Source organism: Pipra filicauda, unplaced genomic scaffold (genome assembly GCF_003945595.2).
Source record: "Pipra filicauda isolate LSUMZ 115617 unplaced genomic scaffold, ASM394559v2 scaffold151_size3305965_pilon, whole genome shotgun sequence".
Classification (NCBI taxonomy): domain Eukaryota; kingdom Metazoa; phylum Chordata; class Aves; order Passeriformes; family Pipridae; genus Pipra; species Pipra filicauda.
In genome coordinates, this window is record NW_024104007.1 from 2,923,951 (window position 1) to 2,948,085 (window position 24,135).

Here is a 24,135-nt window from a genome sequence, read left to right on the forward strand (position 1 = left end):
CAGTGAAACCTTAGCAAGCACTTACTTTGAAGTACAGCACCAGAACCTCCTGGACCAATTTCTCAGCAGGGCTCCCCACACAGCTATATCATCCCCATGAGGACTGGTGGATAGAGTTGAGTGCCAGTGCTACCGAAATTCTAAAGTGGAAATTTGCAAATTTGCAAATGGAAAATAAAATAACTTGTAACTATACACACGCTTCATGGAGCATGCATGGTTTTTTTAGGACTAATTTAAACACAACTATAACAATTTCACCAAATAAAATCTACACCTTCATCAAACAGCAGTAGGTATTTTACTTAAATGCATAGATCTGAAGTAAATTACAAGGTGAGAATCTCAGCTGCTATATCAAATAACCTTCTAGTCCTCGTGGCAATGAAAAAAAAATGCTTTCTTTCCTTTCATCTTCTCCTCTGAAAAGAAGTTCAGAAGATTTCAAGTGCTGCAAAACAAGAAAGAGGATAAAACCCTCCCACACATGAAACATTTTGTGTGTGATTTTTATGGTGATTGTGTCGTTCTTCAGGGTTGACTCAAAGTTTTTAAGCACAAAGCACAACCATGGCATGTTATGCAAAACAGATTTCAGACAACAAAACTTCTTAAGTGTTTTCAACAAAAGTTGTTGATGGAAAATATTGGTTCCAAAGAGCCACTAGGAAACGAGAAGAAATACCCACTCTAAAACAGACAATGCTTCATGACCCCCTGCCGTTGTCTGATAAATACATTATAAATCCTTTGCTGCAGAACACGATCTGAAGATCCCAACAATTACCTTTAAACAGTGGCCCAAATGCTTATCTTCTGATAAAATCCACATTACCAGCAGAAATCAGCACTGTGCAGATGCCTTCTACCTGCAGAAACCCTCTCCCCACACTTGAAGAATTAATGCTTAGGAAAAGAGAAATTACCACACCAAAGAACAATAAATTCTTTTAGAAAGCTCTCTTCTTTCAATTGCAGCAAGATACATCTGTGTTAAAATTACTGGGTTTTGGTTCAATCACTGAACATTTTTGTTTCAACTGTGCAAGCATTTGGTTCTCAGGATGATGCAATGGGAAATGTTCAGGACAATTTTCTTAAAATTTATATACATTATCTGAATATGCTCTCTAAACACTTCTGAGATGTAAACCACATTCTGATTTTCCACATTTTTGTAAGAAGTGCTTAAGTGTTTCAAAACTGCAGTTTTGACCAAAATAACTAGTTTTGGCATCTGCAAACCTGTATTTTTAAAGAATGACAGTGATCTTAAAACCTGTCTGCCAGCTCTAGGAATAAGCACTATCTGCAAGTTCCCAGATGATTTCAAACCTTATCAAAGTCAATGAAGGCTAATTAAGACTGGCCCCCACTCCTTGGAGGCACCTGGTATCTTTGTACATTTGTACATAAAAGCTCAATAAAAATAATAAGGCTAATAATAATATCTAGCTTATATATAACACATTTCATGACAGGAACAGTGCAGGTAAACAGGGAGGGGAAACAAAATGCCAGTCCCAAAGTCAGCACCAGAGCAAGGACTGGTCTAGTGGAAAATGTCCCTGCCCATGGCAGGAGAGTTGGAATTAGATGATCTTTAAGGCCCCCTCTAATCCAAACCATTCTGTCATTCTATAACTGGTATCCAACAAAGTCCCAGCCCTAAAGGCCTCCTAAGAGAGGGGGCCAAGAGAAACATGAAAGGTACTTGTGAAACAGAGGGGTCAGAATGGTGTAAGGTACCCAAAGGAAGAAAGTAAACCAGCCCCGTTCCATCTTTGCTCTTCCCCAGTGCTGCTTGGAGACCCTGCACTGCTCTCATGAGGAGCTTTCACCAGGGAACATCATACAAGTTATTCCAAGGCAGAAATCAGGACTGTGTTAATGAAGAAATGCCACCCAACTGCTCCACACAGGCATTCAAGGCAGCTGTGATCTCACAAGAAGAAGGAACAAGGGTAATTTTGTGGATTTATATGGAAAGAGGGCTCTGTGATACCCTTCCAATACCCTGTCTTTGTCCAACACTGTCTACGTCCTCCTCCACCTGTCAGTTGGTTCTGGTGCAATCACACACTTTGTCCTTGAAATTATATCTCCTCTTGGCTTCCCATCCTCCTCTATGCCCTCCCCATCTCCCTGAGCTTCCCTGGAGACCTGTTCTTTCTTCTCTCCCTTCCTTCCCGTCTCAGTCTCAATTTTTTGTTCATGATCCAGAGTTCTGCATGGATCTCCAGGCTTATCTTTCTGTTCACACCAGATCTTGGCGCCCCTTTCCAGTCGTTCTTGTTGTACATCTTGTGAATCAGCTGAAACTTCAGCATGGTTAAAAGCACAGCTCCTAATTTTGTTTGGCCTAAAACGAGGACATAACTTGTCTCAGAACTTGCTCTGAGGTTTCACAGAGAGGAATCATCCTAGTTTTTGTACAATATCTGCATGGTTATGCAGTTTGCAATTTACCATTACTCTTTCAACTCCCCTCCTAGTCCTTTCCGTCTTGATTCCTGTGAACTGCTCTTCTTGGGACTTCACAAATGGCATTTTGTCTTTCTCATACCCACTGAGAAGGCTGCCACAAAGGTCACTTTTCATAGGTTTAACCAAGTTCTGCAGCCGCTGACAGACAACATTGCTATTTACAATTTTAACCAGCTGTTTACCCACTCATTTAACCCTCTAAAGCAAAATCAATCTATCTTACACATAAAAAGGAAGATATCCAAGAATTCCACTCCAGACAACACAGATAACACAGTATATCCACATCTAATTAAAACATGTCTAATTGGATTTGTTTATAGCCACCATCATAGGCCGGGTATACACACATCAGATATATGGTTGATAACTGTGTTCTCCTCTGGTTGGGAATTCACCTCCCAAAACTACATGAAGAACAGTCTGTGCAAAGTCTGAGTACCTAAATAGCAACCGGCTGCACCAGTTTGTAGAGTCAGTGGCTTCCCAGCTTCGAGACAGATTAGACTCAAGCCCTTGCTGAATAATTGATCAAACTTTCTCAGTGCACAACCAGAGCCATCAACAATAGATCATACAAATGGGACGTGAACAAAAGCTCTCCTTAATGACTACTCAAACCCTCCAGTCATGACCTCAACATACCTAAGGCACATAAGAGGTTGCTTTTCAAAATAAAGCCTTTGATGTTTTAGATATTCTCCCCTGATAATTATGACTACTCCTATTTACATAAGAGTCGTCTCTACAGCTGAATAGCACCATGGAAGGACTTAACCAGGCCAGATGGAACACACTTGTTTCCCACGTGTGCAGGAACTAAAAGAACACTCCAAGAAGGCAATAAACATTACAGACTCCTGCAGATGGGTCCCTCAGGAAGTGCTGGCATCATTACTTAGAGCAGAGGCAAGCCACAGAGCTGCGTTTCACAAACCCTGACACAGCTCACAGCACTATCGCTGCCGCAGCGCTTCCAGCACGGGGCCTGCACATCCACAGCCACACCACCACACTCACAAGACTTCCTCCATAATTGCCTGTCTGCACTGAACGGGACCCACCTCATGGCGACCTAAGCATATTAAATCAGTGCTACAGCACAAGGCTCCAGGGGCAGACTTGACTTAAGGTGTCCTGCAAGCCCAAAAATGTTTGGTTTGGCAATTCACTTTTGTCTTCAAACCTCTATTTTTAAAAGCCCAGTGGCCCCTTAGCTCTTTTTTTTTGTCAAAGAAGGAATGCTGCCTGCACCTCTGCAACTGCATTCCAGTTCTTCAGTGAAGCACTCCCCACCCTCTCCTCCAAGGCATATGTAGTTGCCTGTCTTTGCAAAAAACAAACTCTCCTCAGAGGCAGCATCCCAGGAGAATACCCTGCACTTGAATCAAAACAGAAAGGAAACAGATTTAAAATGTTCTCCAATTTACTTTGAAGTCTGACTGTGTATCTGAATGTTTTCTCATGGGGGCAGGTGCATAAGCACAAGCACAAGCTCTTTACAGAAGTAGCAGTGTTTCACATATTTGGAAAACAACATACAATTGCAATCAATATTTTCCACAAAGCAGGCATTTTTTTTTTAAAGATTTGCTTTTAACACAGCCAGATGTGATGCAGGTCTATTATTAGCAAGAATTTGAGCAATGTTACATCAAAATGAAACAAGAGAGGAAAACCAAAACCAAGATACAATGAAATGAAATTTCAAATGAAAGCCAATATATTTCCAGTATTTAAAAACTGCTTTAAACAGTCACATGTATGTCTCCTCTTTTAAATATATTCTCTTGGGAGGTTTTTGATTTTAAAATGTACGGGGTGGTCTTAATATTATGACAATACCATAGAATCAAAATCATTTAGATTGGAAAAGACCTCTGAGATCATCAAGCCCAACCAGCACTGCCAAGCCCACCAATAAACCACGTCCCCAAGTGCAACATCTTTTAAATCCCTCCAGGGATGATGACTCCACCACTGCCCTGGGCAGCCTGTTCCAGGGCTTGACAACCCTTTCTGTGATGAAATTTTTCCTAATATCCAGTCTAAACCTCTCGTGAGACAACTTGACATTTCCTCTTGTTTCCTCTTCCACTTCCTCTTCTTCTCACTTGTTACCTGGGAGAAGAAACTTCCCCCCACCTGGCTACAACCTCCTGTCAGGGAGCTGTAGAGAGTGAGAAGGTCGCCCCTGAGCCTCCTTTTCTCTGAGATGAGCCCCCTTCAGGTCCCTCAGCTGCTCCTAATCAGACGTGCTCCAGACCCTTCCCCAGCTCCATTCCCTTCTCTGCACATGCTCCAGCACCTCAATGTCTTTTTTGTCATGAGGGGCTCAGAACTGAATTCAGTCCTAACCAGGATTCAAGGTTAGGCCTCGTCAGTGCCAAGTACAGAGGGATGGTCACTGCCCTGGTCCTTATGGCCACACTATTTTTGATACAGGCCAGGATGCCTTTGGCCCTCTTAGCCACCTGGGCACACTCTGGCTCATATTCAGCTGCTGTTGACCAGCACTCTCACATCCTTTTCTGCCAGGCACTTTTCAGCCACTCTGCCCCCAGGCTGTAGCACCATGTGGGGTTGCTGTGACTCAGGTGCAGGATCTGGCACATGGCCTTGTTGAATCCCATACAACTGGCCTCGACTCATTGATCCAGCCTGTCCAGATCCCTCTGCAGAGCCTTCCTGCCCTCCAGTAGATCAACACACCCACCCAACTTGATGTTGTCTCCAGCTTTCTGAGGGTGCACTTGATCCCCTCATCCAGATCATCAATAAAGACACTAAACAGGACTGGGCCCAGTCCTGAATGCTGTGGGACACCACTTGTGACCAGCTGCCGTCTGGTTGCAGTACCATTCACCAACACTCCCTGGGCCCAGCCAACCAGTGAGTTTTTTAGCCACCAAAGAGTGCACCTGTCCAAGCCATGAACTGACAGTTTCTCCAGAAGAAAGCTGTGAGAAATGGTGTCAAAGGTTTTAGAGAAGTCCAGGTAGACAACATCCACAGCCTTTTCCTTATCTACTAGGTGGGTCACCTCGCCATAGAAGGAGATCAGGTTAGTTAAGCACGGCCTGCCTGTCAGACCCACACTGGCTGTCCTGTACGTGCCATGTGATGGCACTCAAGGTGATTTGCTCCATGACCTTCCCTGACACCAAGGTCAGACTGACAGGCCTGTAGTTTTCCAGATACTCCTTCCAGCCCTTCTTGTAGGTGGGCATCACATTTACTGACTTCCAGTCACCTGGGACCTCCTGGGTTAGCCAGAACTGCAGGTGAATGATGGAAAGTGGCTCAGTGAGCGTTTCCACCAGCTCCCTCATCACCCTTGATGTAATCTCATCTGGCCCCAGAGACTTGTGTGTGTCTGAGTGGTGTAGCAGGTTGCTGACTATTTCCCCTTGGATTATGGGGGCTTCATTCTGCTCCCCATCCCTGTCAGGCAGCTCAGGGGATGTGCACCCTGAGAACAACTGATCTTACTAGTAAAGACTGAAATAAAGAAGGAATTAAGTACTTCAGCCTTTTCTTCAACATTTTTTATTATTTTTCCCCACACCCAAAGGATGGAGGATTGAGAACGGAGATTGACTTTAGCTCTCCTTTTTTTTGCTGGTGTATTTATAGAAACGTTATTTACTGTCTTTTACAGCAGTAGCCAGATTAAGTTCTAATTGGGTTTTAGCCCCTCTAATTTTCCCCTTACATAACCTCAAAACATCCTTGTAGTCCTCTTGAGTTGCCTGTCCCTACTTCCAAAGGTTTATCTCTCTTTTTATCCCAGAGTTCCAGCCAAAGCCCTCTGTTCACCCAGGCCAGTCTTCTTCCCTTCTGGTTTGTCTCTCAGCACAGGGGGCAGCCTGCTCCCAGGCCTGTAATTAAAATCATTAGAAGTGTATTCAAATCATCCACAGTTCTCTTTAGCACTGACCTGAACTGTGTCCAAGCCATACTCATTTCCAATTGAGCTGAAGCCATAGTTACTGGAAACCAAACTTCCCTCACTTTATCCTCAAGCCAACAGGAGCAATGAATTATTTAGCAATAAAAATCAGAGCAGACAGCTGTAACACATATCTCTGATCACCTTAAGTCATCACTGCCACCTCTTCTGGCAGCCCAGAATCACAGAGGGAGGGAGAGTCTCTGGCTTTTTTGCCCTTCTATGAGGAACAGCTCTGACACAAGGACAGAAGATAACACTACCTGAGCTATCAGGATGCCCCTGCTCCTCCCAAAGCTCCCCAGTCAAGAAAAAACCCCAGTTCTGCCGATGGTCCACTGCTCCATGCAAGTACAGAAAAGACTGGCATCTGCTGAGGTGTATGTTGGATATAATGCTAAAAAGAACAACGCAGATTTTCCCACTTCAGTAAAAATCATAGTTTATATATATGAGTGGACTTTAATACAAGTACACCAAGTCCAAGGAATGCCACCTTACTCATTTTAACATTAGGCTTCCCTCCAGTCTTCTTTATTTCAGGTTATTGTTTATCAATCAAAACATTCAGTAATTTTCAAACAGATGAGGAATCAACTGATAGATGTGGATCCCTGCTTTGAGGATGTAACTCATGAAAGGACAGGTTCTGCTAGGTAACCGTGTACTATTACTCTGAACAAATCAGGTTAGTTCCTAATTCTCCTAAGGCCACATTGAAGCACCAAACAATTCCACATTGTGGAGAATCCATAACTCCACCCATCAGCCTGAGATGAGTGGGGACACAGCCTTGAAAGAAAATGATGAACAGTAAACACAAACGAAGTCACTAAGTGACAAAAGGAAAAGAGGAACTGGACTCCCCATTCAGCCCAATCATTTTAATAAAAAGCTCAAGCCTAGAATTTTGTTCCTGAGAACTTGTTCGTGAGATGCTATATGCATGTCTTAAAGACTCATGTGATTATTTTCCCAAAACCTGGCAAAAGATACAGTAAAATCAACCTGGCAATCTCCAAGAAGTATCGAAGTTGTCATTTTTATAGTAAATCAGGAGGAGACTCTCAGGACCTCGGCTTACAGCAGCAATTCAGGTTTTAACTCGCTGGTGCTGTGATCTGAAATATTAAGGGAAATACCTGGCCTCCATGCAGCAGCACCAGTGCCACATCCAAGAGCTCAGCCAAGGTGGGACAACAACACCATCAGTCAAAACAACAATCAATCAATCAATCAATCAGTCAAAAATCGGCATGCAATCATCCCTAAAGTCATTTGTATTATAGCATGGTCAGAAACCCCAACAATTCTGAGGCTCCTAGACCCAGACAAGTCTCCCATGGTTACAAGAACACTTGTTCTCCATTAATATCTCAGAAGTAGGCTTTCCTATTCCTTTATTCTCCCTGAAATCCATGTCCATGTGCACCCATCCTTTCCGCGTGGAGCACACGAGCAACACACCACGCCACCATCCCCTGGGAGACCCGCCGGTGGTGGGGTCGAGGGGACACCGCCCGCTGCCGGCCCGGGGGAGGACAGGGACCCTCGAACCTCCTTTTGCCGCCGGAGAGTCCCCGCCGGTCCCAGGGGTCAGGCCACTGGAGCGCGGCCCGGTTTCCCCCGCCGTCCCCCGCGGCGCTCAGCACCCTTCAGCACCCCTCTCCCCGCAGCATCCCACTCCCTTCAGCATCCCTCTCCCCGCAGCATCCCGCTCCCTTCAGCATCCCGCTTCTTTCAGCCTCCTTCTCCCCTCAGCATCCCGCTTCCTTCAGCATCCCGCTTCCCTCAGCCTCCTTCTCCCCTCAGCCTCCTTCTCCCCTCAGCATCCCACTTCCCTCAGCCTCCTTCTCCCCTCAGCATCCCGCTTCCTTCAGCATCCCGCTTCCCTCAGCATCCCTCTCCCCTCAGCATCCCGGTCCGGCGCGGGGCGCGGCCCGTGGCAGGTGTCCGAGCCTCCGTTCCCCGGGGATGCCGCCCCCGCCCCGCACTCACCGTCCGTGGCCATGGCCGCGGCCCGGCCTCCCTCGCTCACTGCCCGGGGCGGCGGCGGAGCGGGCGGGGGGGCGGCCCGGGCCCCGCCGGCAGCGCGGAGGGTGCGCGCCGGCCCCGCACGGCGCATCCCCGCCCGGCGCGGGCAGCGGGGGGAGCGGGCGCGGCCGCGGGGGTCCCGCGGGGCTGCGGGAGGGAGCGGCGCTGCCTCTCCCCGGGGCATTTCTGCGACGTTTCACCCCCCACCCCCCCAAGTCTGACTTGGGAGGGGTAAGAGCTTCGCCACGCTCTTCCAAAATCTTGCGCCGTCTCCTTTCAGTAAGGCGCCGGGACCTTACTGCCCTGCAGGTAGCAACCGCACCCTCGCTGGGACGGGCACTGACAACTCTCAGCCCTCCGTCAGGAACTCACCTGCTCGGCGGGCTGCATGGAGCCCGTCTCTCAGATTTAATTGCCACCTCACTTTTCAACAGCCATGCAAAACTCATTTCTAAAGAAGTTTCTCCCCATCCCCAGTAACCCTCAGTTGGGTTATGGCCAGCCCTTACATCCTCCACTATTGTCCATATCCAGGTTTACATTTCTATGGCTAAAGAAGCAGCAGTTTGGTCTCTGTTACAGAAAGCTCAAGCTGTTGCAGGATAACGTTTCTTTGCATGTTTCTACTGCAGTCAAACTGTGGTGCAGCATAAAGACTGACCCAAGGGGTATGAAGATGGTGAAGGGCCTTGAGGGGAGGCCATATGAGGAGCAGCTGAGGGCACTTGGTCTGTTCAGCCTGGAGGAGACTGAGGGGAGACCTCATTGCAGTTACAACTTCCTCGTGACGGGAAGAGGAGGGGCAGGCACTGATCTCTTCTCTGTGGAGACCAGTGACAGGACCCAAGGGAATGGCCTGAAGTTGTCAGGGGAGGTTTAGGTTGGATATTAGAAAAGGTTCTTCACCCAGAGGGTGGTTGGGTATTGGAACAGGCTTCCCATGGAAGTGGTCACAGCACCAAGGCTTACAGAGTTGCAGGAGCATTTGGGCAATGCTCTCAGGCACATGGTGGGATTCTTGGGGTTGTCCTGTGCCAGGAGTTGGACTTCAATGATCCTTGTGGGTCCCTTCCAACTCAGGACATTCTATGATTTGAAGTCCTAAGTGCTAGGAGCAAGACAGAGCTTAACACATTTGTCAGCTTCTTGTAGCTCCTGAAGTTCCTGCAGTCCCATTTCCAAGTGTTGGGCTGCATACAGATGGAGGAGGGAAGCATTCCATTACCTGGCTTAATCAGGTGCTCAGATTTGAGAATAAAGACGAAAAGGGGATGAGGAAGCCACGCCCATGTAGCAAGCTTTGTAAAATGTGAATGGGCCACTCCAGAAGTAGAATGAATTTCAAAATGAAATATTCCAGAAAAGAAGGGATAAAATATCAGTGTCATTTGAAGAATTTGTTATACATGTGTGTTGAGAATACAAACACTCAGCATAGGGACCCGTTATGTAAGACATGCAATATAATACTGAAATAAACCTTAAGGTTTCCTATAGTCCTTTAGGATCAGGTCTGCCTCAGACAACCATGACCAATGTTTATCCCACATTGTTTTGAACTCCTGAATTGATTTTGCTGTTTGTTATAAGGCCAAATTGTTTACTTAACCATGAAATTCTCTTATTAAGCAAATTCATAGTGGTGCAAATTGTACGTCTCTACCTCAGTGAACATGGAGAACAATTAATTAATCACCATTTGCATAAATGCGTATTACAAAGCTCTAAAGACTGTTACCAGGAAGACTGGTACATTCACTCTCAAACCCTTTATTTTTCAGACTAAACTCTCTTGCAGTCTCCTTTCTTTCTGTTGCCTTTTTTTTAGGATTCTCCAATTATTCTAGAGGTGATACCTACATCAACACCAAGCTATATACACCACAGATCTTCACTGTCTTCCATGGCATTTGCAATTTTTCACATCACCCCCATATTGCTAATCCACCTTCGGTTTGAGGGCTGGAAAAACATCCAGATTGAGCACAGCTGTTACAGGAGCATTCCCAAGTTGGTATTTGAATTTAATTTGCCCAAGTGCAGCCTTTTGTACTTTGATTTAACTATACCTTGTTGATGTCTTAAATTATAAGAATAAAAATTATATTGTAAAATGCCTCCCACTTAAACAGTTTCTTGGTGTTCAAGAAAAGACTGCAAGTGGCACTTAGTGCTCTGGTTTATTTGAGAAGGTGGTGATCAGTCAAAGGTTGTACTTGATGACCTCAGAGGTCTTTTTCAACCTAATTGATTCTGTGGTTCTGTAAACTCATGTCACCTGTAAGTGTTTTAGGTTTATTCTGCTTTTCATCGCCCACATTATACCTGTAAACACTGCACAGCACTGGCTCAAACCTCCCCTTAGAAGATCTTTTAGCTCTGAAAGCTAAAAGAAACGGTGATTACTATTGCATGAATGTAGCTCTTCAGTCAGTTGTGTATCCACCTCAGAGGAGCTTCAATCAAAACATATTTAATTTATGAAAACTGTAACAACATCCAGATACACACTGTCACGTTGTCTGACTCCTATCCATCAGCACAACTGGAAGTTAGGCTGGTGTTACAGAGATGAAGTTTCCTTTCAGCTTTTAACTACTGTAGCAGCTGAGGCTACAACCAGGAGAGAATGTAGATACTAGAAAGTCTAATACCATTATTTGGAAGTCCAGAACTCCTGCTGCTGTGTTTCTTTTAATGACAGCTGCTTGCTTCAATGAAGCACTTTAGGAAGTCCCTCTCCTGTTTTTCAAAGCCTGTAATTGCCCATCAGAGTGCAGCAAGGGATTCTTTTATTTTTTTTTACTTTTTTCTTTTTTAAAGATTACACCAGCATTATGAAACTCTTCTCACAGCTGCCTCTTGAATTCTCAGGATTACTGTTTTGAAACATAACCATGCATATAGTCAGCAGTTCTAAGTTTATTCTTAATCATAACTTCCATTTTACATCTGTGCAATTTTATAAACAAATTACAGAACATTTGTTTTCATTATTACAATATTAAAATAACTGCTAGTTGAATGCACCCATCTTTGTGCCTAGTCAAGCCTTTGCATGGTTCCAATGCAGACCTGCAAATCATTTTCAGAGGTGTGTGCGGGGAAGATTCATGTCACAGAACATTAAAAATCCTGACAAATTCCACCCCCTTGCTCAGCTCTTGGGACGGTTCAAAGATATAAGGAGAGGCAAATAAGATGGTTATGAAAAAGTGCCACTGCAGGGAACAGTATTAAAAATACTCCTTCAACATGTTAAAATAAACTTAAGCCTAACACATGGAAAAATAATAATTCAGCTGAAAAGAGCTCGTCAAGAAAGTGAAAAGTAAGTTTTTGTAGCTGTGTTTAATTTTTAGGCTTATTGAGAAAGATAGCTGCAAGTTGGAGGGAAATAGAAAAGAGAAATCACTTTCAAGTTTCCATTCAAGGGATGAACCCAATGCCATGTAGCTGGAAGACCTAACTTAACCTCTGTGCCTAGAAACAGCAGAAGAGGATTGGTGCTCTAAAATTCATCCTTAAGCAACTTCCTAAGTGAAGAAACTCTTTAAGAAAGTAGGAATTTGAAGTGGTAGTCCCACTATCTGCTAGAAAGAACTCTCCTTCTTCATTACACCTACACTGCTGCCCATCAGTCCGCACATCTGCCCCCAAAGCACCAGCTGGAACTGACACACCTGACAAATGCAGTATTACCAACAGGATCCTAACTGACCAAAAAAAGTCTGACTAAGTTTCTCTTGAGAACCTCCTCATGTCTCTTGAACCTGCTCACCAAAAATTAGGAGCAGAAATGCATAGAGACCGTGGGTTTGTGCTGGTAAGAGAAAAGCACAAGTCAGAAAACCCAAGTAAAAACCAAACTGTTCAAACTTTCCAGAAATGATACCTCCAAAACCTTTTATACCTACAGAGGGGTCCTTTTAAGCAGATGACATCTATGGCATGTTCTATCCACAGACTGAGCCTAACCACCTTAAGACCAGAAGAGTAGTGGAAGAGTGAACAGTACACCAGAAAAAAAGGGTAGAATGTAAGTGCATGTAAGATAAATTTAACTGTATTATTACCACTATAGGGATTTTTTTTCTCTGTGTAGAAGTATTCTTTTCCTGTAACAATTAGATCTGGACTAATAATGACTTTGGGACTAGACTGTAAAGATTTTGGTTATTCAACTGAATATTCAATTGTTCAGTTAACAATACAGTAAGGTTTGGCTTTATTACAAAGTGTTTCCTCTTTTTTCATTAACAAGGTTGAGTGCAACACTGGTACTTAATTAACAGCTTTACAAGTGTTCAACCTGTTTGTCATTTAGGTCCATTCCTCCTTGCCAACCAGTGCATTTAATATGGACCCCTTTTATGGTAAAACCATTTATATTCTATTTAAATGTTTTTTCTTCTAGGCAACAGCAATTCAATTCCTTTGGCCTTTGAGAGTCACACTAGCAAACTAATTCATTCAGCTTAGGTTCCTTTTATATTCAATTTTTTTCAAATTTCTATTTTATGTTTTTTCTTATAGAAAAAGACACCTCAACTCCTCTGGCCTTTCTTGATAGCAGAGGTGAAAAAATTCCACATTCTTCTTGAATTGTTGTGGTCAGATGGGAGTATTTAAGGCTGTAGCCTTTCAGGGCTGAGTGACACAAATTTTATTGCTTTTTATTGTTTACAGAAAATACTCTAGCTGATGATTCTGTTTGTTTGTTTTTTCTGCCATACTGTTGCCCAGCAATCATTTCCCCATCCTGTGCCTGTTCTCAGTACTGAGCTCCATGTTTATTTCCACACCCACTTCTCCCACTCCCCTCCCATTTATAAAGATCATTTTGAATTCCAGTCCTGCCCTTGTACATCTTCGGGTCATCTGCAGAATTAACAAACTCACTTTACATCTCTTCATTCAAATAGAGAATTATTCCAGATGATCTGCTGGAGACAGGGTACAACAAAAGGCTTGTCATCAAGTTCATTTCCACTTGTGTGGGATCAAACCGTGATCAACAGTGAAGTTACACACTATAAAATGGAGCAAGTAAACCATGAAAAATAATTTATTGCACTAATTATCAGCAGTCAGTAACCTTAGTTTTATGATCAGAGATAACAGATTATAAGCATGTCTTATATGGGCAAATGTTTTGTGAGCTGTTCTTTTAACAGTCTCAGCTAAGTGACAACTCTCATGTACAAGCTAAATATGACGAGCCACCACCTTCTCTTTCCATCTCAGACAGGACACAGCTACTTTGTCTCGCACAAGAAGCATTCACCAGACGAATAAAGGCACCAGGTGCTGTACCATGAGACATCTAAAGCATCCCAGTCACTACCAGTATTCCAGCATCACCTGTAGTTCTGGTCCCAGACACTTCTTGTATGTTCAAAGGCATCCAAAACAAGCACTTGGTGTTACCTCTGACATTTACATTTTGTCATTAAAATCAACATTAGTGCTTCTCCAACTGGATCCTCTAACATCTTCTTTTCCTCTTGGGGAGAGATACTTCTGAAATGAAATAGAGAGAGGTTTTTTTTTTTTTAAAAAGCTTTTCAATCTGTCTTCCCTCCTGCGAATTGTTCAGATAGAATTCATTTTATCTAGCAGTGGAAATTAATTAGGTGAGCTCTTGAGATCCCCCCCCCCAATTCCTCTACCAATGTTTTTTTAAATATTAAAAAAAAAACTTTCTAGATTCTACAGCAAACTATCATTCAAAATATCAATTAAAATTCCATTGATGAATACTGTACTCCAAAACTTATTCAGTCTTGAGAGCTCTCTGCTCCTCATGAACCCACTTTGAGACTTTGCTATGAAGTTGACAGATGCAATACTCACAAAAATTAAGCACAAAATATCTGAAGAGACTGCTTATGGGTATTTTTAATGCTTTAGAATTTACTGGAAAATTCTGAGAAATGCAGGATGTCCCTGATTTAGAAAGAAACTTTTTGTCCACAACAAGTGGACAAGTGAAGGAAAAGTAAATAAAGTACAATATTAAAAGCACCACTAAGTCTTCAATCTGATCATTTAAAATTGAATGAATTCTGACAACTAAAAGTGATTAGTCTAGAACTAAAAGTGATCAGAGAATGTAAACTCCCTTCAGCACTACAAGATGCTCTTTTGAATTTAAAAAGAGCAAATATAAACATGCTACCTCACCACAAATGTATTTTAATAGTTATTATGCTCGCTTGTATGAAATATCCTTCCATTACATACAATTTTGGATAGTAAATTAACTCAAAAAGATACACTCCTCATGCTCATCTATGTCATTAAAGCTTTCCAGAAGTTGTACTTAACCCTTTACTCCCCCTTTTTAAGCAAACTAATTAAATCCTCCTCTTCCAGGTTAAGAACCAGTACTTCTAGTCTACCAGGTCTGCCTTCCACTGTGTAAGCAAGACCCATCAGCCTTAGAGTTGCTAGGACTGCCAGTGGAAATCTTGCCTTTAGCTGGCCAGCTCCTCCCCCAGGAACATTTCCTGTGTTTGAGACATGGCAGCCAAGCAGTTCCCTGGGCTCTTCCCTGAGCACAGCTAAATAAGGTACCTCTGGATAAAGAGGATGCAATTTTCTTTGCACTGTGCCTGTTCCATGGTGCTTAAGTTCTCCTCAAGCAACAGAGAACAGACCCTGAAGCTTCTGAGTTGCAGAGTAGTCCAAGATCATCCAGCATCTCAATCTGATGCTTCTGTAGAGCAACTCCAGCTTTGAGCAATCTGCTTTATCACTGCTTCCAAATTAAAATTACATTATTTCCAGCAACCTGAGTCATCCACTCCTCCGCTGCAGTTGTGAGTCCTCCCTCAACGATGTCAGACAACTTCCAGTACAGCAGAGGATGCTATTACTGTACATGTGTACTGGAGCTCAATCCCTGAAACATTGTCCAGCTGAAACTAAGGCTAGAGGGGAACCTTCTATGTCCCCTCAACAAAAGTGAAGGCAGCAAGGGCTGTTCTTACCTCATCTTACCTCCCAGATCTACTAGAACAAGCATCTTCTGTAAGTGGGTGAATGACCAAAAAAAAAAAAAAAAAAAAAAAATCACTTTTCCCTACACAAGGGAACTCTCCAAGCCAGACTTGTATTACAGAAGAGTGAGATTCCTTTTAACTGGACCAATTTTAACTCTGAACACACTACAACAAAATAGTGCGGAAAGACATGACTCTGTATTTTGCCTCAGTGTGCTCTTAAGAAAGCTCCAAATGAAAGTTTTAATTTCCTTACAACAATTAACAGGCTGAAAACTAATCTTAGCCTTTTCAAGGCAACAAGGCATGATCTGAAATATCATCTTCAGTTTCAGAAAAATACAGCAGAGAGCTATTAAAAAACAAGCCACTAGTTTGTTAGAATTCCAGTTACTGTACCTTCTTCATCTGAGTTCTCCTCTGTGATTACTGGCATCCCAACGTGCCGAGTAACAGTTTCCTCTGCCACTTCCATTTCACCTGCAGACAGATTTTGAGGAAAAACTTTTTGTCAGCTTTTTAGCTTTTTTTTTTTGCTTCTACATCCCGGGTCCAGCATCTGAAAGACTGTTCACTTGCTGCTCTCTTCACATCCTAGTCAGATGCTGTAGAGAAACCTACATTTCACAGTACCTTCAGAACGGCTCACTAAAGAAATCTCCAATAACAAGTGATTAACACTACCAATTTAAAACAAATTAATCAGCAACTCAGTCCAGTGTGATAATTCAAAGTGCCCTTATTCCTTCTCAACACTTCATCGACCCTTTTAAAGTCGAGCAAAGGCAACATTGCCTAATGCTCATCTCTGAAGAGGGGTTAATTTTGTCAGTAACCTTTTTTCTAGCAGAAGAAAGTCAGAAAACAGAGCTTGGAACTTTGAAATTAGATTCCTGTCTTCAAAATAAAAATAATTCAAAACTATTTTGCTGTTTTATTCCACTTATTAACAAATAACGAGTAAACAAAAATCTTAGATGGCAAAGCAACTTCTATAATTTTAAAAGCTGGATATCAGAAAGGCAATTCCCTCAGGAAAAGTAATTTCCCATGTGTTCCACTGACCCACAGCTGCCTCTGCTAGCACAACAATGGACAAAATTTTGCAGTCTCTCCAGGTTCATGGATGCAATGGAGAAATACCTCTGACTTCTGGAGAATCTCTTCTCCTTGCTGGCTGTGGTCTCCTACTGGTTTTTCTACTTCGGCTCGGAGACTTCCCCGATTCAGAAGATTCTAACCTCACTTGACGGTGTCTTCTGGATTTGGAAGCCTAGAACCCAAACATATGAATGACACAAAGAAAGCTGAACTTCTACAGCCAGATATTGCTGTATGTCACTTAAAAACCAGCAAGGACCAAAGCACCAACTTCCATGTGAGGGTGGAGAAGGGATAGAAGGGGAGAGAAAGAGGGAGGGAGGATTCTCACTAGTTGCTGTTCTTCAGTTTTAACAGGGCAAGGCCCTTTTTTGATTTAATGGGTGTATAACTTAAAATGCAGATAATGAAACACTCATTAATTCCCAAACCATCCTCTGTTACTACCGAACTACCCTAGATCACTGCTGTACCATAAAGCCTCCTTACCATCATATTTTACTTAGATGCCTAAAAAACACTATCACTATTCATTAAAGTCTGGACTGCTGTTCAATCCAGAGCTCTGTTTCATTTAATAACACATTTTTCAATATGAGATTTTAATAAACAGAGGAAGTTGCAATGTTTCTCCTAGGCCCGCTAAAAAATGCCAAATCAACAATTTATTTTAAAGTAGCAGTTATTCAAACAATGTTTCCAAGAACTTGCAACTGACTTTAAACTCCCAAGTTCCATTTTCACAAGCACCTTCTGAGATTCCAGTACCTAAGATCCAAGGAATCTGAGCAATTAAACCCGCAAGTATTTTTATTCCATCTCCTTAAAATTCCATCTACTTAAACAGTGCATAGACATTAAAAGATATCTTGTAAATGAAAATCCCCCAAGCACAGGCCTTATCTGCACTCTTCCATAAACCTAAGAAGAATAATAAGAGCCTCGAGTTTCCCCAGTGTGTCAGGAAAACCAGAACATTCAAAGGTTGAATTACAGAGTGCAATTTTAACTCGTTCCTTTCTGACCCAGCATTTACATTAAAGTGGTACTTAAAACTGTCCTATAAAAATAAATACATCCCTATCATCAAATTTCATACCTACCTCAGCAACTGCAGAGTAAGACCTGTATTTGATTCTGGCCAGGGCACTTGCTCTTTCAGAACCCTGCAAAGAAACAATAGTCCAGTCACCAAAAATTTTCTTATTCTCTCATGGCAGTACTGAAATGCAATATCATATCAGACAATCACTTGAGCAATATCTCACTACAGCTGTAACTCTAGAATTAGTTCTACATAATTAGAATGCTGCCAAACTGTTACTTAAAGAAAAAAAAAGTTCAAATTCCATTAAAAAGGTGGAGCATAATTTTTGTTGCCTTCACTGTTACAAAGCCCAGGAGGAGAAAATCAAATTTGAAACTTCACATCTTAATCAAATTCAAAGTGGAAATAAGCAGACAAGTACAACATGAGACAATTTTGTAGCATAAAAAAAATGAATATTGCAAATTTAGTTGAAATTCCAGGAGGAAGTATTAAGGAGTTTGGCTCAGAAAATACAGCTCTTTTCCTTCCTTACCTGAGAGAGACTTTTTATTATGAGCATTTAAGAGCTATGGTAGCAATAAATGCTCACAGCTCATCAGAAAACATTGTGATTTAAAACCAAAACCAAACAAGCAAACAAGAAAAACCAACCAGCCCCACCAGCTGTCCTTAGAATTTACTATGACACTATCAAGCCTTGAGTTTCACTGTTTAGCCAGTGATCTGAAGTCAAAAAATGAACAGATTCAGCCTGTGCAACACAGCAAACTAGTTGAGCTTTCTTACCTCTGATTGCAGCAAAGACTCATCTTTCTTTTTATTTTCTGTTTCATCAGTTTCTTTAGCATTTAGGAATAATTTCTGGGAGGAAAAAAAAGTATTTTTCTTTAAACATCTGTCATATACAAGACAGCTAAAATACAAGAACTGTAAAAACCAAAACAATTATTTACACCCATGCACGTTTTCTTCATCGATCTTACACTGTGGCCTTTCTTTAATCCAAGAATAAGTGTTACAGAGGTATTTCATGAGGTCAGTCTAACACTGCCCATGAGTCACACCTTCAGGGATTCCCTCTCAGCAATGGTTATGGTACCACAGAGGCAGCACCATGTACAAGTCCTTTCCTCCACACCATCCCTCTGCCTCAGGTTTTACACATTCCACGTCTCCACTGTTAAGTTACTTCTACTTCAGTCTGAGATTTACAAGTTCAGAGGTAATCACACCAAGAAAGCCAGTTCTGACATGTTCACATAACCTGCTAAGTTGCCACAGCACAATAGCTGATATCACCCACCATTCTGTTCTGCTGCCATTCCTGATGTTCCAAGGTTATGTCTTTAAGAGTGACTACAAAGTCATCTTTTATCAAGCTCAGGGCCTTGTCCGGCTGGGATTTGTCAGCTGAAATGGCGCACTTCATTTTCTGATAGTGGTCATGAATATTCATCAGTTCCTAAAACAAATTTCAAAAAAGAGTCTTCTCGAGAAAAAAAAAAAAAAATATTCCAGCAATAAGGCAATATTAGTCCTCAATGTACAAAACCAGGGCTACATAAACCATTCTAATTGAATCAGGAAGAGTGATAGAAACAGATTCTGTTTAGATCAGTTGAGTTTTAGGGAGCCAAGCAATCCTGCTACCTAGCACTGACCCATCAAATAAGTAAAAGAAGAAAGAGTATTTTGCATTATTTAAACTAAGAAGGTTACTCAGGATCAGTATTCACAGAGGTTTCATTCTGATATGATGGTTTATTTTCATCTCTTCGGAGGAAGCATTTTACTTCACAGATTTTTGTAACACTGTATTCAACCTTGCTGATGATACACATTTGCCAGCAACGCAAGAACCCATACCTGGCTTGAATTACTGCATTTTTAATAAAATTTATTATATATTAAACAAAACCAAGTTTTGAAAAGGAGAAATGAAGGTTAGAGAAGCCTATGAACTTGCAGGATAAGTAAATTCATATTACCACAAGTATCAAGTCTCCAACTGCAACCTGCTGACATATCAAACCAAACATGCTTCCCCCCCATTTTCCATTTTTCTTTAAGTGACAATTAACCATTTACACCCTTCCCCTTCTACACCTTACCAAGGCAAGCCCACAAAACATTAGAGCATATTTCAGTATTGAAAAAAGGTACCACAATTCTGCCAAACTAAATGCCACGTTTCTGAGCGTTCAGTAAAATGACAGGCTATTACCCTAGTCTGCATTTCATAAGAGACTTAAAAAGGACAAGACTGTGCTGATTAGAGAAGTTACAGCTCTTGGACAGCAGCAGAAGAAAAACAAAAGAAACCCCCGTGGTTAATCTGTAGTTTAAAAGTTACTGTACCTCCAATACATCATTAGTGATGAGGCTGTTTACTCTGTTACTTGGGTCCTTAAACTCTTCTTTAAATTCATTTTCCTCAATCTTCTTCTTAGTTCTGTAGTTCAGCTAAAGCAAGAGACAATGTTTGTAACCTAAAAGCAAACTTAAAATGGCATCTCCTCTTGAGAATTCCTACTGCATATCCAGCAGTCAGGAGATGCTGAAAGGCATAAAACCATCTCGACAGCAACAGCACAGAGCTTTGCTGTCACAGTGCTCAGACTCAGCACTTCTCACAAATTATTCCCTAGACAAGAATTTAAGTGCTGTTGAACTGTTAGCCACTGAAAGATAAGGATATTTTATTTAAAAGTGTAGGTCTTTAATGTAGTAACTCACTAGCTTTGGCATTGCTGTGAAGTGGAATGCTCTGGCAAGTCGCAGTTTCCTGAAGATATATGCTGCATCATAATGCTGGGAGTCTATCAGATCCTGCTGAAATTTCTGGATTTCAGGCCAGTCCTTGAGGGCAATTCTGATCTGCATATTTCAACAAACAAAAATTAATTCAGCTGGCTACTGCGATCACGTTCTACCACAGACAATACTTGGACATGTAGGGTGTAGCATGTCACATGACCACAGAACTACAGAAGGATCCTATAACTTTTGTTATTACTATCAACATTTTATGCAGATGAGCTCATTATGCTGTTGGGTTAAATCTTCTCACTACAGCTTTCTTTGACAGTGATGTGGAACACAAGTCCTTTCTGACATTTGAAAACATTAATTCTTCACATTCTGAAGAGTGTGAAATAGTCTGCACCAAGGAGACTCCATTCACTAGTGATCAGGAAACTACTTGTACCGGGATGTGCTGCCACTGAAATGCTCATAAAAGTATCATTCCTTTATTTTTTCCTTTCTCTCCTGTCACATCTACTCTGCCACCTCATCTTCTCTCTACCCAAGTTAACTTCCTTGATAACTCGTGTACTCTCTTACAGTTACTCTATTAGCAGTGGCTTTAAAATTGCCTAAATTCGTTTCTATAAAAGGCAGTAATTTCTCTGAGCTCAAGATATGAGACATCATGGCATCATTGTAGACTACTCCAAATGCAGTTTGTTATTTAAAGAATTTGGACTCCCCTGTGCATATGCACACAGTTCCCAAGTAAACCACTTCTTGCACCGAGTTTCCAACTCCTTTAGATTCTGGTCTCCGATCCTAAAGGCAGCCAGGAGGCAGGTCATTCAGGCATGCACCCTCCCAACCTATTTATGAATTTCACTTCTGGTTAATGGGAACTGGAAATAATTCAGCCACTATTCATTCTGTTGGAATTCTAAAGACTAACTGAGGGTATAATGTAGCTCACCCTACAGCTGATGAGCACATTGTCTGTCCCTACCTTTTCCAATGGGACCATCTGGTTTGAAGTACTTTTATTTTAAGAAAACGAGAGGAAATGCCCTAAACATTTATGATGACAGAGTAGACAGCAGTATACCACACATCTTACATCTGGTATCTGCTGAGAATAGAACCTCAAGAACAATTACCTTTTGTTTTGGCTGACAAAGCTGGGTATTATAGAGCCCATACAAAAGGTACAGAGCACCGACTCGGATCTGGAAGGCATATGGGGGCAAGAAGTACTGCTGGGCCAGTTCTAAAGTCTTCTTTGCGATCTTGTTCCTCTCCAAGGCTCTCATTCTGCCACTAAAGCAAACAAACAAACAAACAAAAAAAGCAGTATGTTAAAGCAACTAAATATAAAACTGCAGGCTTTACAAAATCCATAATGCAGAAACAAGCCTTAGGTATTTTAATTGTATAGAATCATTGAATGTTCTGAGTTGAGAGGGACCCATAAGGACCATCGAGTCCAACTCCTGCCCCTGCACAGGACATCCCCAAGATCACAACATGGGCATATGGTCATAGGACCCAAGTCCTGGAGGGCCTTCAAGGACAGCCAGACCTTAAGCTTTTACATATTAAATTCTCTGTATTAAATTACGCTCAAAGTAAAAAATGCAATGTCCTCCAGTCACGTTTTTTAATCTCATGAGAATTGCATCCAGCTCCCGGAGGAGTCAGCTCTCACATCACACGCATTACTAATGCATGAAATAGATTGAACCAATAATTGTTTTCCAGTATTACACAGAGACCGACATGTGAATGGCACCCCTGCCATTCACTCAGACCCCAGGCAGGCAAACCTCTCCCAGAGTTAGGTAGGCCTGAGGGGGAACACGGCTCACCCACACCCCCCTTTACGGTGGGGGAAGCCCAGCAGCGGGAGGCTGCGGGCTTTGGGAGGGGATGGGGGGATGCGGGAGGATGCGGGGGATGCGGGGGGGCGGCATCACTCACTAGAACACCGTGTGGAAGCGGCGCTCCCGCCACAGCTCGGCGAAGCGCTCGAAGCGGACGGTGTCGGCCTGCTGGAAGGCGCCGAGCAGCTCCTCGCAGTCCGCCTGCAGCCCCGGCACGGCGCTCATCCCGCCGCCGCCGCCGCCGCGCTCACCCCGCCGCGCTCATCCCATCGCGCCCATCCCGCCGCCCCACATCATTCCCGCACATCCGCTCCACAACATCCCAGCGGCGCCTGCGCTGCGCCTGCGCACCGCCCGTGCCGGGAGGAGCCGGGAAGTACCGGGAGGAGCCGCCGGGGCTGCTCCGGGAGGGAGCGGGGCTGGGGCGGTGGGGCTGCCCTGACCCCCCGCGCTCCCACCGCGGTCCGGTCCCCGCGCCCCGTGTGGGGCGAGTCCCGTCGGTGCTGGGCGCTCTCTCCCCCCGCCCCGGCCTCTGCCCCGCTCACCCCCGCCGTGGAGGGTGAGCCCGGTCCGCAGGCACAAAACTCCTCCGAGCAGCGCATCCCTGGCCGCTCCCGGGGAGCAGGAGATGGTTCGGGCGGGAGGGAGCGGCGGAGGGTCCGCTCGGGCAGGCGCCGCTGTACCACAGCCCCGGGGACCCCGGGGATGCTCCTGAGCCGCGCGGCTTCAGCGCCTCCCGTTTCAGTCTCCGCAGGAGCCCCCAACACCGAGCCCGGTGGGCTGCGACCCGACGGGCTCGGGAGCAGCGGGTTCCCCACGGAAAAGGCTCCCGGAGCCGCGGTGCCGTGGGGACGTGACTCGCCGCCACGCTCCGGCCGGCGGTGCCCGCCAAGTGCCACCGGTCCCTGCGCTGCCCCCCCGCCACCCCCCGGCTCTCGGGCGGGGGGGGATGCTCGGCGGCCGCCCCCTCCCAAAACCCCTCCGGGTAGCGGGGCCCGGCGGCTGCGGGAAAGCCCCGTTTCCACCTGAGCGAGCTGACAGGCAGAGGGGACGAGCCGGCGGCCGCCCCCCCGAGCGGAGGGATGCGATGCCGTGCCCTGCCCTGTCGTGCCGTGCCGGGCGCTCCCCGCATGCACGGCCACACGTAGGCGGCCGGGGCAGCGGGGCGGGCGGGGAGGGGGCCGCGGCTGCCGAGCCGCACGTAGGGTGGGTGGGTGCGGCCTCGCCGGCGGCGCGGAGCGGGCGGAGGGGGCTCCGCTGCCCGCGCTCCCCGCGCACCGAGGGGCTGAGCGGACACCCAGAGGAGCCCCGGCTTCGGAGAGAGCCCCGAGCCTCCGTGAGTACGGACCCGGCGAGCAGCGGGCACTGCTCGGGCGGTGGTGGGGTGGCTCCTGCGGGAGCCGCCCCCAGGAGGGTTTTTAGGGACGAGGCTCGTGTTTCAAGGCGGCGTTGCGGTGATTGCCCCTGCGGCCGGGGCTGGGCTGCGGGCAGCCTGCGGGTTGTGGGAGCGGGGATGGGCAGCGGCACCTGCGCCGGGAGCGGTCCCCAGGCTTGGCAGGAGAGCATCCAAGTGCCTCTGCACCCTGAGGGCTACGGGGATGTGGTCTCGGCTGGTGGGAGATCGCCCCTGCGCAAGGGGATCCTTAACGGGTGAGAAACAGCATGTAGGGAAAGTGTGGAATAAGCACGGGATGGAGCGCGTTACGCGTGTGGTGCCTTTGGGATATTTAAAACCTGCAGGAGTTTTGCCCAGCGACCAGATTAAAAATTCACATTTCGCTTTCTCAAATAGCAAAATGACTGTTAAATTCTGCTGGCTGCGGTGCCGTGGTTTTTCCAGTTCACCATTAGCATCAACTAATTGATCCAAAGGTC

At 44.5% G+C, this 24,135-nt stretch overlaps 2 protein-coding genes across 2 annotated transcripts in view; both read right to left on the reverse strand.

The window, feature by feature from the left end:
- Positions 1-8,492, reverse strand: part of SYT16 (synaptotagmin 16) — a 109,614-nt gene extending 101,122 nt beyond the window's left edge. Inside the window, exon 1 of the mRNA XM_027716706.2 lies at positions 8,438-8,492. Coding sequence (XP_027572507.1) covers positions 8,438-8,450 — 13 coding nt within the window. The 5' untranslated portion in view covers positions 8,451-8,492. The remainder of the gene's footprint in view (positions 1-8,437) is intronic.
- Positions 8,493-11,375: 2,883 nt separating this feature from the next.
- On the reverse strand, positions 11,376-22,552 carry SNAPC1 (small nuclear RNA activating complex polypeptide 1). The gene is made up of 10 exons (XM_027716722.2): positions 22,358-22,552; positions 21,538-21,697; positions 20,369-20,509; positions 19,991-20,095; positions 18,936-19,094; positions 18,419-18,493; positions 17,685-17,747; positions 16,624-16,753; positions 15,880-15,960; positions 11,376-13,996 (listed from the first exon to the last, which is right to left on the reverse strand). Exons 1-10 carry the CDS (start codon positions 22,483-22,485, stop codon positions 13,962-13,964), a joined length of 1,077 nt encoding a protein of 358 aa, XP_027572523.2. The 5' UTR covers positions 22,486-22,552; the 3' UTR covers positions 11,376-13,961.
- Positions 22,553-24,135: the final 1,583 nt, after the last annotated feature.